General features: G+C 40.4%; 1 protein-coding gene across 1 annotated transcript in view; it reads left to right on the forward strand.

The window, feature by feature from the left end:
* The first annotated feature begins 1,271 nt into the window (after nt 1-1,271).
* LOC117948492 (myosin heavy chain, fast skeletal muscle-like) overlaps nt 1,272-12,644 on the forward strand; it is a 12,988-nt gene continuing 1,615 nt past the window's right edge. The window contains exons 1-34 of the mRNA XM_034878133.1: nt 1,272-1,409; nt 1,872-2,093; nt 2,182-2,325; nt 2,418-2,574; nt 2,661-2,688; nt 2,773-2,869; nt 2,977-3,069; nt 3,158-3,221; nt 3,298-3,396; nt 3,486-3,589; nt 3,694-3,832; nt 3,934-4,052; nt 4,941-5,090; nt 5,192-5,362; nt 5,453-5,756; nt 5,875-5,942; nt 6,038-6,125; nt 6,244-6,361; nt 6,450-6,573; nt 6,895-7,031; nt 7,115-7,370; nt 7,457-7,699; nt 7,784-7,960; nt 8,048-8,193; nt 8,285-8,375; nt 8,475-8,864; nt 8,975-9,101; nt 9,192-9,310; nt 9,396-9,592; nt 10,024-10,207; nt 10,715-10,880; nt 11,017-11,141; nt 11,252-11,560; nt 11,654-11,857. Of these exons, the coding sequence (XP_034734024.1) occupies nt 1,887-2,093; nt 2,182-2,325; nt 2,418-2,574; nt 2,661-2,688; nt 2,773-2,869; nt 2,977-3,069; nt 3,158-3,221; nt 3,298-3,396; nt 3,486-3,589; nt 3,694-3,832; nt 3,934-4,052; nt 4,941-5,090; nt 5,192-5,362; nt 5,453-5,756; nt 5,875-5,942; nt 6,038-6,125; nt 6,244-6,361; nt 6,450-6,573; nt 6,895-7,031; nt 7,115-7,370; nt 7,457-7,699; nt 7,784-7,960; nt 8,048-8,193; nt 8,285-8,375; nt 8,475-8,864; nt 8,975-9,101; nt 9,192-9,310; nt 9,396-9,592; nt 10,024-10,207; nt 10,715-10,880; nt 11,017-11,141; nt 11,252-11,560; nt 11,654-11,857 (5,145 nt within the window). The 5' untranslated portion in view covers nt 1,272-1,409; nt 1,872-1,886. The remainder of the gene's footprint in view (nt 1,410-1,871; nt 2,094-2,181; nt 2,326-2,417; nt 2,575-2,660; nt 2,689-2,772; nt 2,870-2,976; nt 3,070-3,157; nt 3,222-3,297; nt 3,397-3,485; nt 3,590-3,693; nt 3,833-3,933; nt 4,053-4,940; nt 5,091-5,191; nt 5,363-5,452; nt 5,757-5,874; nt 5,943-6,037; nt 6,126-6,243; nt 6,362-6,449; nt 6,574-6,894; nt 7,032-7,114; nt 7,371-7,456; nt 7,700-7,783; nt 7,961-8,047; nt 8,194-8,284; nt 8,376-8,474; nt 8,865-8,974; nt 9,102-9,191; nt 9,311-9,395; nt 9,593-10,023; nt 10,208-10,714; nt 10,881-11,016; nt 11,142-11,251; nt 11,561-11,653; nt 11,858-12,644) is intronic.

The raw sequence follows: 12,644 nt of genomic DNA on the forward strand, positions 1-12,644 counted from the left end.
CTCAGTCTGGTACCGTGGCCTCTCAGTCCAGTCAAAACATACAGGATATCAAGGTTTCTTGGGATCAGCTCCAAGGTGGTGGTCACTCTGTGGAAAATTTCTTCCTCAACAGCTGCACTAAGTGCACCCAAAGCCTGGCTGGAAACATCACCATGGACCCTTCTCATGTTTTACATGACGAATATCAACTTTGCCAAAAAAGGAGCGCTAGGAAGTTTTCAACACCGCCCCACCCCCCCGCCCCCCCCACACAAACAACACCCTAACCCTATCCTTTAGAAGTTAAGTTTTTTGTGTGACAAACACTAACAGTTGACATTCATAGCTGAATTCATAATAACATACTAATGTGTAATAATGCAGGAACAATGCTTAATAAATGATGCGTTAAGTATTTACTAATGCTTAACTGGTTCTTCATAGTGTGTAGTTATCATAGTGTTACGTGTTATAAAGTGTTACTAAAAAGGTTCATACAAGATATACTTTAAAAATAGCCTAGAGTAAACTTTTATTGATGTAAGCAAAAACCAAGACCACTAAATGAAACCTGAAACATGAGATGATAAATTCTCTTTCTATAAATCTGTCTCGCCACATTTGGTATGAATACCAACAAGGTATGGTTTTAACTTTTGCTGGGTCATCAAAAGAGTTTGATATAAAGGCTACTTGTAGACACAGAGTGCGGCAGTAAAGATCTGGGGGTTCCTGCTTGTGGTAAAACTTTTTTCTTAAGCTTAAGGCCATTTTATTAATATTATTTAAGAAATAAGTTATGAAAATAGAAACATTTGTTGACTGAATCTTGTTTTTACACATACGCTAACAAGAAAAACTTTTTTCATAATTACATTCTAATGTGTAATAATGCAGAAAAAATGCTTTATAAATGATGCTTTAAGTATTTACTAATGCTTAACTGGTGCTTCATAGTGTGTAGTTATTATAAAGTGTTACGTATTATACAGTGTTACTAAAAAGGTTCATATAAGATGTACTTTAAAAATAGCCTAGAGTAAACTTTTATTCATGTAATGTGTAAGCAAAAACCAAGACGACTAAATGAAATCTGAAACATGAGATGATAAATTCTCTTTCTGTAAATCTGTCTCGCCACATTTGGTATGAATACCAACAAGGTATGGTTTGAGTTTTGCTGGGTCATCAAAACCGAGTTTGATATAAAGGTTACTTGTAGACACAGAGTGCGGCAGTAAAGATCTGGGGGTTCCTGCTTGTGGTAAAAACTTTTTTTTTCAGTTTAAGGCAATTTTTTAAATATTATTTAAGAAATAAGTTATGAAAATAGAAACATTTGTTGACTGAATCTTGTCTTTACACATACTCTAACATGAAAAACTGTTTTCAACAGATTTGGTGAATACTGTTGACAGAGAGGCGTTCAGGTAAGGAAACTTTAAATATTACATTTTTCTTTAAAAGCGTAATACATAGGGCGCCCGGGTAGCTCACCTGGTACAGCGCGCCCCCAACTACAGAGGCTCAGCCCTTGACGTGCCTCCGACCTGCAGTCCTTTGCTGCATGTCATTCCCCTTTATAAAGTCAATTCAATGTTTTTATTTCTATAGCGCCAAATCACAACAACAGTTATCTCATTGCACTTTTCATAAAAGAGCGGGTCTAGACCGTACTCTGTGATGTTATTTTCAGAAACCCAACAATTCCCACCAAGAGTTAGGCGACAGAGGCATGGAAAAATGGCCTAAGTTCCTGTAATACATGTGCAAACAATTTCTCATTCACTGTATTTCAGTTTGGATATGTTCAGCAAAATTTTAAGTTTGACCGCTGTTTTAATTACATGGACTTAGTCTAAGATGACAGTTCCTTTATAATTATCTAACAGACATCAGCCGCCACCATGAGTACAGACGCGGAGATGGCCATTTATGGCAAAGCTGCCATTTACCTTCGTAAGCCAGAGAGGGAGAGAATTGAGTCTCAAAGTGCACCATTTGATGCCAAGACAGCCGTCTACGTGGCCGATGTCAAGGAGCTGTACTTGAAGGCAAAAGTCCTCAAGAAAGATGGTGACAAAGTCACTGTTGAAATCCTGGACACTAAGGAGGTTAGTTTCATCAAATCACAGTCAAGTGGGAATTTAACATGATTGGATGACATGATAAGTTCTCATTGTAACAAGTGTCCTATTCCAGGAGAGGACAGTGAAAGAAGCCGATGTCCATCCAATGAACCCTCCCAAATATGACAAGATTGAAGACATGGCCATGATGACCCATCTCAATGAAGCCTCTGTGCTGTATAACCTCAAAGAGCGCTATGCAGCATGGATGATCTACGTAAGGAATTATTCCTACTGAGAAAAGAGAACTGTTAAAAAAAAGCTAGTAGGAAAGAGAGTTAACTGTTGAATCTCTATGATCACTTTCAGACCTACTCTGGGTTGTTCTGTGCCACTGTGAACCCCTACAAGTGGCTCCCAGTGTATGATGCGGAATGTGTCGCTGCCTATAGAGGCAAGAAGCGTATGGAGGCTCCACCCCACATCTTCTCTGTCTCTGACAACGCTTTTCAGTTCATGCTTACTGGTAAGTCCTAACCAAAACAATTTATCAGTTTATGAGGTTTCTGTTGTAGTAAAACACAGTAAATTGTTTTGTTTTTTATTTAACAGATAGGGAGAACCAGTCTGTCTTGATCACGTAAGTTTGTTACATTTGTAGACTTTGTTTAACATAGTCAAATATGTTGATTCTTGGTTCTTATAAATCTATGTCTATACCTAGTGGAGAATCTGGTGCTGGAAAGACTGTGAACACCAAGCGTGTCATCCAGTACTTTGCAACAATTGCAGTTGGTGGACCAAAGAGGGACGCATCCAAAGTATGTTACTGTATGATGAGTACAAGTCAGGGTTCTTATGTATGAAATGTTATTCCAAGGTAGAAAAATAGTTATTTTCTAATAGCAATTCTTAACCTGGATTATAGGGGTCACTGGAGGATCAGATTATTGCAGCCAATCCCCTGCTGGAGGCCTATGGTAACGCCAAAACTGTGAGGAATGACAACTCTTCTCGTTTTGTAAGTATGGAACAATTTCTACAAATAAGAGATTTATGTCTTAGATTTCCAATGTGGAGAGACATTAAAAATCCTTTGTTCCAAACAGGGTAAATTCATTAGAATCCATTTTGGCGCAACTGGCAAACTGGCTAGCGCTGATATTGAGACATGTAAGTAATACTCATTACATACAAATTACTGGAATTGAGAACTGGCCAGACTGTAATTCATGAACAATATTTGTAGATCTGCTGGAGAAGTCCAGAGTGACATTCCAGCTTCCTGATGAAAGAGGCTACCACATCTTCTATCAGATGATGACTGCACACATACCTGAGCTGATTGGTAAGGAGAGTGACAGGAGGCACATTGTTTAACCTGTTTTCAAATTAAACAAATATTTAGACATTTTTTCACCCTTTTTTCAAATCCAGATATGGCCCTCATCACCACCAACCCCTATGACTTCCCCATGTGTAGCATGGGTCAGATCACTGTGGCAAGCATTGATGACAAAGTTGAGCTGGAAGCCACTGATGTGAGGGATTTTCACTTCACAGTAGTTTAAAAAATGTTTGCATTAAATGCAACATAAACGTTTTTCAAATGATTATATTTTGTGTGGACCTCTTTTGAACTCAGAATGCCATTGATATCCTGGGCTTCAGCAGTGAAGAGAAGGTGAGCATCTACAAGTTGACTGGTGCTGTGCTCCACCATGGTAACATGAAGTTCAAGCAGAAGCAGCGTGAGGAGCAGGCTGAGCCTGATGGCACAGAGGGTGAGTGTTTAATGTCAGCTCAGAATGTATTGCTTGGGTAGAAAAGAAAATCCAACTAGTGACAGTTTACATCATGATGGAATTCTCTGAATTATTTTCAGAGGCTGACAAGGTTGCTTACTTGCTGGGTCTGAACTCCGCTGACATGCTCAAGGCTCTGTGCTATCCCAGAGTGAAGGTCGGAAATGAGTATGTCACCAAGGGACAGACTGTACCTCAGGTAAACATGAATTATCAATATCCTACTATTTAAAAAACAGATTATTTATGTTACTTCTAGAAATGTAGCACTTCTTTTAAATAGAATACAATGGTAGTGTTCAATATACCAAATTGATACTTTGAAAGACTTACATATTGAATACTAAATGCATAATATAGAATAAGTCTAGGAAAATCTCAGATGTAATTTAAAATTTTTAGATCTTTTGTATCATTTATATGACAAGTAAGATGGTTGAACGGCCACCTCAATTGTCATGTTTGTTTCAAACAGGCCGATTGCTTGGCCTGTGGTGTTGGTCCTTCAGCTTTCTTGAGAAATGCTCATACAATCAACTTAATGCTCACACTGCGCTTCCTTGGGTCCTGAGCGATATCTACTACTCACAGTCAGAAACACATTTGAAATACACTGGTTCAGGGGAGAAAACATAAGAGAAAAATCATTAGGCCAATAAGGCAACTGCCTGGGGGTCAAATGTAAAAGGGCCCCATACAGCGGTAGATGTGTTTTGATTCTTGATGTAAAATATAGAACGTTACAATTCTAATTAATGGTACCCAGAAATAACTTACAAAGAACACAAAAAAATAACTGATTACTTCCACTTCAGACAAAAACATTGTAGTGCTACATTCACCTGCTACCAGGAGGAAGAGAGGCTAGATCCTTCTTTTCAAACACAGAAGTGTCCATTTGTATCCGTACAAAAGCGTGCTGCGTATTACGTATTTCGTGCATTTGGATCGCCACATTCAACAGGACAGACTGACTCAGTTGCCTATATATTCAAGAGATTAGAAGATATTCAAAATACCTTTAATCCATGATTTGACAAAAAGGATTGACTGGCCTTAATCAAATCACATCCTTGTTTTTATTCAGGTGATGAACTCCGTGACTGCCCTAGCCAAGGCTGTCTATGAGAGGATGTTCTTGTGGATGGTCGTTCGTATAAACCAGATGTTGGACACTAAACAAGCACGCCAGTTCTACATTGGTGTCCTGGACATTGCTGGTTTTGAAATCTTTGACGTAAGCTTCATTTCAAACAACTCAGAAGCTGATGAACTTTTCATGAGAGAATCATTCTTATTGCCTACAAGAGATTAAACTGATTGTTTGTCCCCTCGCAGTTCAACACCTTGGAACAGCTGTGCATCAACTTCACCAATGAGAAACTGCAACAGTTTTTCAACCACACCATGTTTGTCCTGGAGCAAGAGGAGTACAAGAAGGAGGGTATTGTCTGGGATTTCATTGACTTTGGCATGGACTTGGCTGCCTGCATTGAGCTTATTGAAAAGGTAATCCAGTAATTTGGGTATTTTATATAATTCTTTTCGTTTTTACTTAATGTATCACTTAATGACACACTTCTTATTACTTTTTTCAAGCCCATGGGAATCTTCTCCATCCTTGAAGAGGAGTGCATGTTCCCCAAGGCCACAGACACATCCTTCAAGAACAAGCTTTATGACCAGCATCTTGGCAAAAGTAAAGCATTTGAGAAGCCTAAGCCCCCAAAGAAGGGCAAGGCTGAGGCCCACTTCTCTCTGGTGCACTACGCTGGTACTGTGGACTACAATATTATTGGCTGGCTGGAGAAGAACAAGGATCCACTGAATGACTCCGTTGTTCAGCTCTACATGAAATCCTCAGTGAAAGTGCTGGCTATCTGCTTCCCTCCTGTTGTTGAGGGTACGATAGCAACTACAGTAAAATGAAACATTTTTTAAGGTTATAATGTAAATGTATTTTAAGATTATACTGTATATTTGTTCATGTAAATGTTATGCCTACTTTAAATTATCAACAGAAACTGGTGGCAAGAAGGGAGGCAAGAAGAAGGGTGGTTCTATGCAGACTGTGTCTTCACAGTTTAGGGTAAGGCAAACGAATCATGTATATACAGTATCAGTTCATGTTCAAACTCACAATTGTTACATGTCACGCTAATACTCACCATCTTTGATCTACAGGAGAACTTGGGCAAGCTGATGACTAACTTGAGGAGCACCCATCCTCACTTTGTGCGCTGCCTGATTCCCAATGAGTCAAAGACTCCAGGTACATAGAAAACTAAATCTCAAGACATTCTTGAGGAGAGGTTTTGTTTGTTAATATTGTTTACTAAATGTTGTGTTACCATTTCTTCAACGGTTTCTTCATTATTAATTTTTTACAGGTCTGATGGAAAACTTCCTGGTCATCCACCAGCTCAGGTGTAACGGTGTGCTGGAGGGTATCAGAATCTGCAGAAAAGGTTTCCCCAGCAGAATCCTCTATGCTGACTTCAAGCAGAGGTATCAATGGATATTCTGAGAGAATTTCGATACAGATTTTTTTACAAAAAAATGCTCACACTGACCATTGACTCTTGTAAAACTCAAGGTACAAGGTGCTGAATGCCAGTGTCATCCCTGAGGGCCAGTTCATTGACAATAAGAAGGCTTCAGAGAAGCTGCTTGGGTCAATTGATGTTAATCACGACGAGTACAAATTCGGGCACACCAAGGTAAACACCTGGATTTCCTTATTTAACTGACGAATAATGACCAAGGAGGTCAGGTTATTCAGTCCGGTGAGTCTGCATTTTTTTATTAATTATATAGCAGAATATGTAAAAAAGTAGTTACGTGATTGTATAGTTTGATGCCAAGGAACAAGTTATTTATTGTTAGTAGAGCTGCAGTAGGGCTGCAACTTTATAACACACCTTTGACTTGAAACCCCTGAACATTGTGAGGAAGGTGAACATTTTTTAAAGTTTTTGTTTAACAGCGATGATCATGATCTGATTTCATTCAAAATTCATTTTCATTTTTTGCTTAAACAGGTGTTCTTTAAGGCCGGTCTGCTGGGTGTCCTTGAGGAGATGAGAGATGAAAAACTGGCAACTCTGGTGACCATGACTCAGGCTTTGTGCCGGGGTTACCTCATGAGAAGAGAGTTTGTGAAGATGATGGAAAGGAGGCATGTTAAAAACAGTTCATTCTAAATGATGGTACACAAAATCAATAACAATATTGTCCCTAACAGCTACTTCTTGTCCGCAGGGAATCCATATTTACTATCCAGTACAATATCCGCTCATTCATGAATGTCAAACACTGGCCATGGATGAAGGTGTACTACAAGATCAAGCCTCTGCTGAAGAGTGCTGAAACTGAGAAGGAGCTGGCAAATATGAAGGAGAACTACGATAAGATGAAAACGGACTTGGAAGCTGCCCTGGCCAAGAAGAAGGAACTGGAGGAGAAGATGGTGTCCCTTCTGCAGGAGAAGAACGATCTGCAATTGCAAGTAGCATCTGTAAGTACACGTCATTGGACAGTTCTGTTTTTTCATATACAAATGTATGTCCTTACATCACCATCTGTTTTCATATCTTTAACTAGGAATCAGAGAATCTTAATGATGCTGAAGAGAGATGTGAGGGACTTATCAAGAGTAAGATTCAGCTGGAGGCCAAACTCAAAGAGATAAATGAGAGACTGGAGGATGAAGAGGAAATCAATGCTGAGCTCACTGCCAAAAAGAGAAAGCTGGAGGATGAATGCTCTGAGCTCAAGAAGGATATTGATGACCTGGAGCTTACCTTGGCCAAAGTGGAAAAAGAGAAACATGCCACAGAGAACAAGGTTCGTAAGTAATAATCTGTTCATCAGAACAAGTAAGATTATAATGAGGATCATTTAAAGACAAGATCTTTCTTGCACACTTAGGTGAAGAACCTGACTGAGGAGATGGCCTCTCAGGATGAGAGCATTGCTAAGCTGACCAAGGAAAAGAAAGCCCTTCAGGAGGCTCATCAGCAGACTCTTGATGACCTGCAGGCAGAGGAAGACAAAGTCAACACTCTGACCAAGGCCAAGACCAAGCTTGAGCAGCAAGTGGATGATGTAAGTTCACAAAGTCTCTTGGATTGGCAAAGCACAATTCTTTTTCTTGAATGTGTTTGATGGCTAACAACTCATCCTATTCCTCAGCTTGAGGGTTCTCTGGAGCAAGAGAAGAAGCTCCGTATGGACCTTGAGAGAGCCAAGAGAAAGCTTGAGGGTGATCTGAAACTGGCCCAGGAATCTATCATGGATCTTGAGAATGACAAGCAGCAGTCTGATGAGAAGATCAAAAAGTAATTAAGTTCTTCAATTTGTACAATCCTTCTTTTAGAAGAAATGTGATTAACTTCATGAGCTCTATGTATTTTTCTAATCTTCTCACAGGAAGGACTTTGAAATCAGTCAGCTGCTTAGCAAGATTGAAGATGAACAGTCACTGGGTGCTCAGCTTCAGAAGAAGATCAAGGAGCTCCAGGTGACATATCACGTTACACAAAACATTTCTGCAAACGTTTCCAATTTTAGGTATTACAAGTGAAAGTTTACTGAAAGATATCACATTGATATTAAACAGGCTCGTATTGAGGAACTGGAGGAGGAGATTGAGGCTGAGCGTGCTGCTCGTGCCAAGGTTGAGAAGCAGAGAGCTGACCTCTCTAGGGAACTTGAGGAGATCAGTGAGAGGCTGGAGGAGGCCGGTGGAGCCACTGCTGCTCAGATTGAGATGAACAAGAAGCGTGAAGCCGAGTTCCAGAAGCTCCGTCGTGATCTTGAGGAGTCCACTCTGCAGCATGAAGCCACTGCTGCTGCTCTTCGCAAGAAGCAGGCTGACAGCGTTGCTGAGCTGGGAGAGCAGATCGACAACCTTCAGCGTGTAAAGCAGAAGCTTGAGAAGGAAAAGAGTGAATACAAGATGGAGATTGATGACCTCTCCAGCAACATGGAGAATGTTGCTAAAGCAAAGGTACACAATGCATTACATGTTATTTTATTGCCCAAATTTGTATATTAAATAATGTAATTTATATTATAAATAAAATCTGATCACTTATCTTATCTCTATTTACTCATTAGGGAAATCTTGAAAAGATGTGTCGTACTCTTGAGGACCAACTCAGTGAACTGAAGACCAAGAATGATGAAAATGTTCGTCAAATCAACGACTCAAATGCACAAAAAGCACGTCTCCTGACAGAAAATGGTATCTAAAACTTTTACACTGAATGATCTGTCGTCTATATTATTAAGAAACGTGACAAAAACTAATGTCTTGTGACCTCTTTCACACAAGGTGAGTTCAGCCGTCAAATTGAAGAGAAAGAAGCTCTTGTCTCCCAGCTGACCAGAGGCAAACAGGCATTCACACAGCAGATTGAGGAGCTGAAGAGACAGATTGAAGAGGAGATTAAGGTAAGAGACATTTAGTGTGTGTGTATTGGTATTATTAGTTTGGGATTCTGGAATTTTGTAAATTCAATCATATGTCCCACACCAGGCCAAGAATGCTCTTGCCCATGGACTGCAATCAGCCCGCCATGACTGTGATCTGCTGAGGGAGCAGTTTGAGGAGGAGCAAGAGGCCAAGGCTGAGCTGCAGCGTGGAATGTCCAAGGCCAACAGTGAGGTGGCTCAGTGGAGAACTAAGTATGAAACTGATGCTATCCAGCGCACTGAGGAGCTTGAGGACTCCAAGTGAGTAACATTCAAACAACGCAATGGAGACATTTTAGAAAACGTTTACATACGATCATTCAGATCCATAAAAACATACTATTACCATAATAGCCCAAAAAATAGGCTACTAAGAAATTCACACCATTTTCCAACACTAAATTTGGAAAAAATATGATTTTGAAAGATTCTCACTTTGTTATACCAGTAGGCTAAATTCAAAAAAAAGATATGCTGTAGTAAAGACACAAACATGTAGTACTTAAATGTAATGAAAGCTGCACTTTCCGAGATACAATTTCCAGAAAGTTACGATCTGGCCTAGACAGTATTTGTTTGTGGTTTTGCTAACGGTTACCTAAGGCGGTAAGAACTCAAGTTGAAGATTCCTGTTACTAGAGCTTGAGGTACAGTTTTTAGTTGGAAACAAATCTTTTCCTTTTTTCAAACAGGAAAAAGCTGGCTCAGCGTCTTCAGGAGGCTGAGGAGCAGATTGAGGCAGTGAATTCCAAGTGTGCTTCTCTTGAGAAAACCAAACAGAGGCTCCAGAGTGAGGTGGAGGACCTCATGATTGATGTGGAGAGGGCCAATGGGCTGGCTGCCAATCTGGACAAGAAGCAGAGGAACTTTGACAAGGTAGCATAGTTTACTCTGTGTTGCCAAGCCATACAAACAACAGTCTCGCATTGCCAGAACTTGCTCCAAAGTGCTGTGGAGGAAGGTCTGGCTAGTCCACACAACGTTCCAGCATCAGAGAGAAACGTGGTCTGGTTTATTGGTATTTCTTCAAACCAGTCACAATCATCTTGGGTGGTGCTAAGCCCCGGACACAACGACGGTTCCTCTGCAAAATAGCTTCGGGAAGGAACTTATTTTGGTTGAACGTTGACATTCAAAAGTTGTTTTTGTCGTGCAACACAAAACTCAGATTGGACAGATCTAGCTAGCTGTCTGGATCCCTCATAAATCCACGAGAGTTTAAAATGCTAATATAAAGAAAGGGGGGACATCCGGTGGAATTTCCAATTGTCATCTTTACAATCCTGGAAGAGTAATGTCATTGATGCAGTCTATACAGCCAATGAAAAATTGTATATATTTGTCTTCAAGTTGTTAAATAACCAACTTAACTGTGTTATTCAGGTGTTGGCAGAGTGGAAACAGAAGTATGAGGAGGGTCAGGCAGAGCTTGAGGGAGCACAGAAGGAAACTCGTTCTCTCAGCACTGAGCTGTTCAAGATGAAGAACTCTTATGAGGAATCTCTGGATCAGCTGGAGACCATGAAGCGTGAAAACAAGAACCTGCAACGTAATTTCTACATTATGTAGCATGCATTTACAGCATTACATAGGAGTTCTTAGTGTATTGAACAAATTTAAGAAAAAAATCTTTGTACTTTATGTTTTAAGGCTTAACAATATAAAACACATATATCTCTCTGCAGAGGAGATCTCAGATCTGACTGAACAGATTGGTGAGACTGGCAAGAGCATCCATGAGCTGGAGAAGTCCAAGAAGCAGGTGGAGACTGAGAAGGCTGAGATCCAGACAGCTCTTGAAGAGGCTGAGGTACATTTTCTTCTGGGGACATTTTCTGAAAAAAAAATCTAAATCACAAACAAATACACTTTAAAAGGTTTGACGGCAGAAATTTATATTTTATACTTTGATATCATCAGGGAACTCTGGAACACGAAGAGTCTAAGATCATGCGTGTCCAGCTGGAGCTCAACCAGATTAAGGGTGAGGTGGACAGGAAGTTGGCAGAGAAAGATGAGGAGATGGAGCAGATCAAGAGGAACAGCCAGAGGGTGATTGACTCCATGCAGAGCACTCTGGATTCTGAGGTCAGGAGCAGGAACGATGCCCTGAGAATCAAGAAGAAGATGGAGGGAGACCTGAATGAGATGGAGATTCAGCTGAGCCACGCCAATCGCCAGGCTGCTGAGTCCCAGAAGCAGCTGAGGAATGTGCAGGCACAACTGAAGGTATTGTTAGACACCAAGCTGTTGCACAGACTAGGATCAGTGCAAGCACATTTTTGCATTTATGTGAATATTGTCCTGTTATTTTTTCACTAGGATGCACAACTGCACCTTGATGATGCTGTCAGAGCACAGGACGAGTTCAAGGAACAAGCTGCAATGGTGGAGCGCAGGAACGGTCTGATGGTAGCTGAAATTGAGGAACTTAGAGTTGCTCTGGAACAGACGGAGAGAAGTCGCAAAATTGCTGAGCAGGAGCTGGTGGACGCCAGTGAGCGTGTTGGACTTCTGCACTCTCAGGTGAACAAGCCCAATTTTTTCTTCAATAAAAAATCTAATGATATTTTAAAAGGGAACTATTATATAGTATTTTTGGGTTATATTTGTATTTTGTGTTTGTACTAGGACATGACATAGCCTGGTCCTACCGGACTCTCGTACATGTCATTTGTACAGAGAGCCTGACCGTTCTCATAGGCCTATTACGCAGCAACTGAAGACCAGAAGAACGTCTCTGAGTGGGGATATGTTTCTTCCGGTTAGCTTTTTACAATGACGGAGCCCGATAGATAGTGCTGGACCAAGTCTCTCTAATAGCTTAAAAAAACAAGCATTCACAGTAGTTCCTGCAAGGAGCAGATGACCAATCCCATGTCCAATAGAAGGCCGATGAAGTGTTACATGACACTTAGCCAAAGAGTAGAAAAAACTAAACCGGAGTGTTCAGAACAGTTGGCTGAACGTTTTAGCTCACAGGGATTTCTCCCAAATGCTTTTACCTTGATATTTGAATATGTTTACCATGAAACCCGACATTATAACATTGCAGATATGACAGAAAATATGGAAAAGCATAATGTGTCCACTTTAATAACACTTGAAAATATATGTTTTTCTCGCCTAAATTTTTACCCTTAAAAAAGTGCTGCTGTTTCCACATGCTTTGGCCGTGTGGGATGACCCTGAGTTCATTGGGAAGTTAACACTCCCAACTTGTTGTTTCTAGTGCCATTGTGACACTAGGCCTTACTGACACAAAGCTACAGAGGTTAGAACACAGAATTTCTATTTCCGTCCAAGTAAATCA

Source organism: Etheostoma cragini, chromosome 8 (genome assembly GCF_013103735.1).
Source record: "Etheostoma cragini isolate CJK2018 chromosome 8, CSU_Ecrag_1.0, whole genome shotgun sequence".
Classification (NCBI taxonomy): domain Eukaryota; kingdom Metazoa; phylum Chordata; class Actinopteri; order Perciformes; family Percidae; genus Etheostoma; species Etheostoma cragini.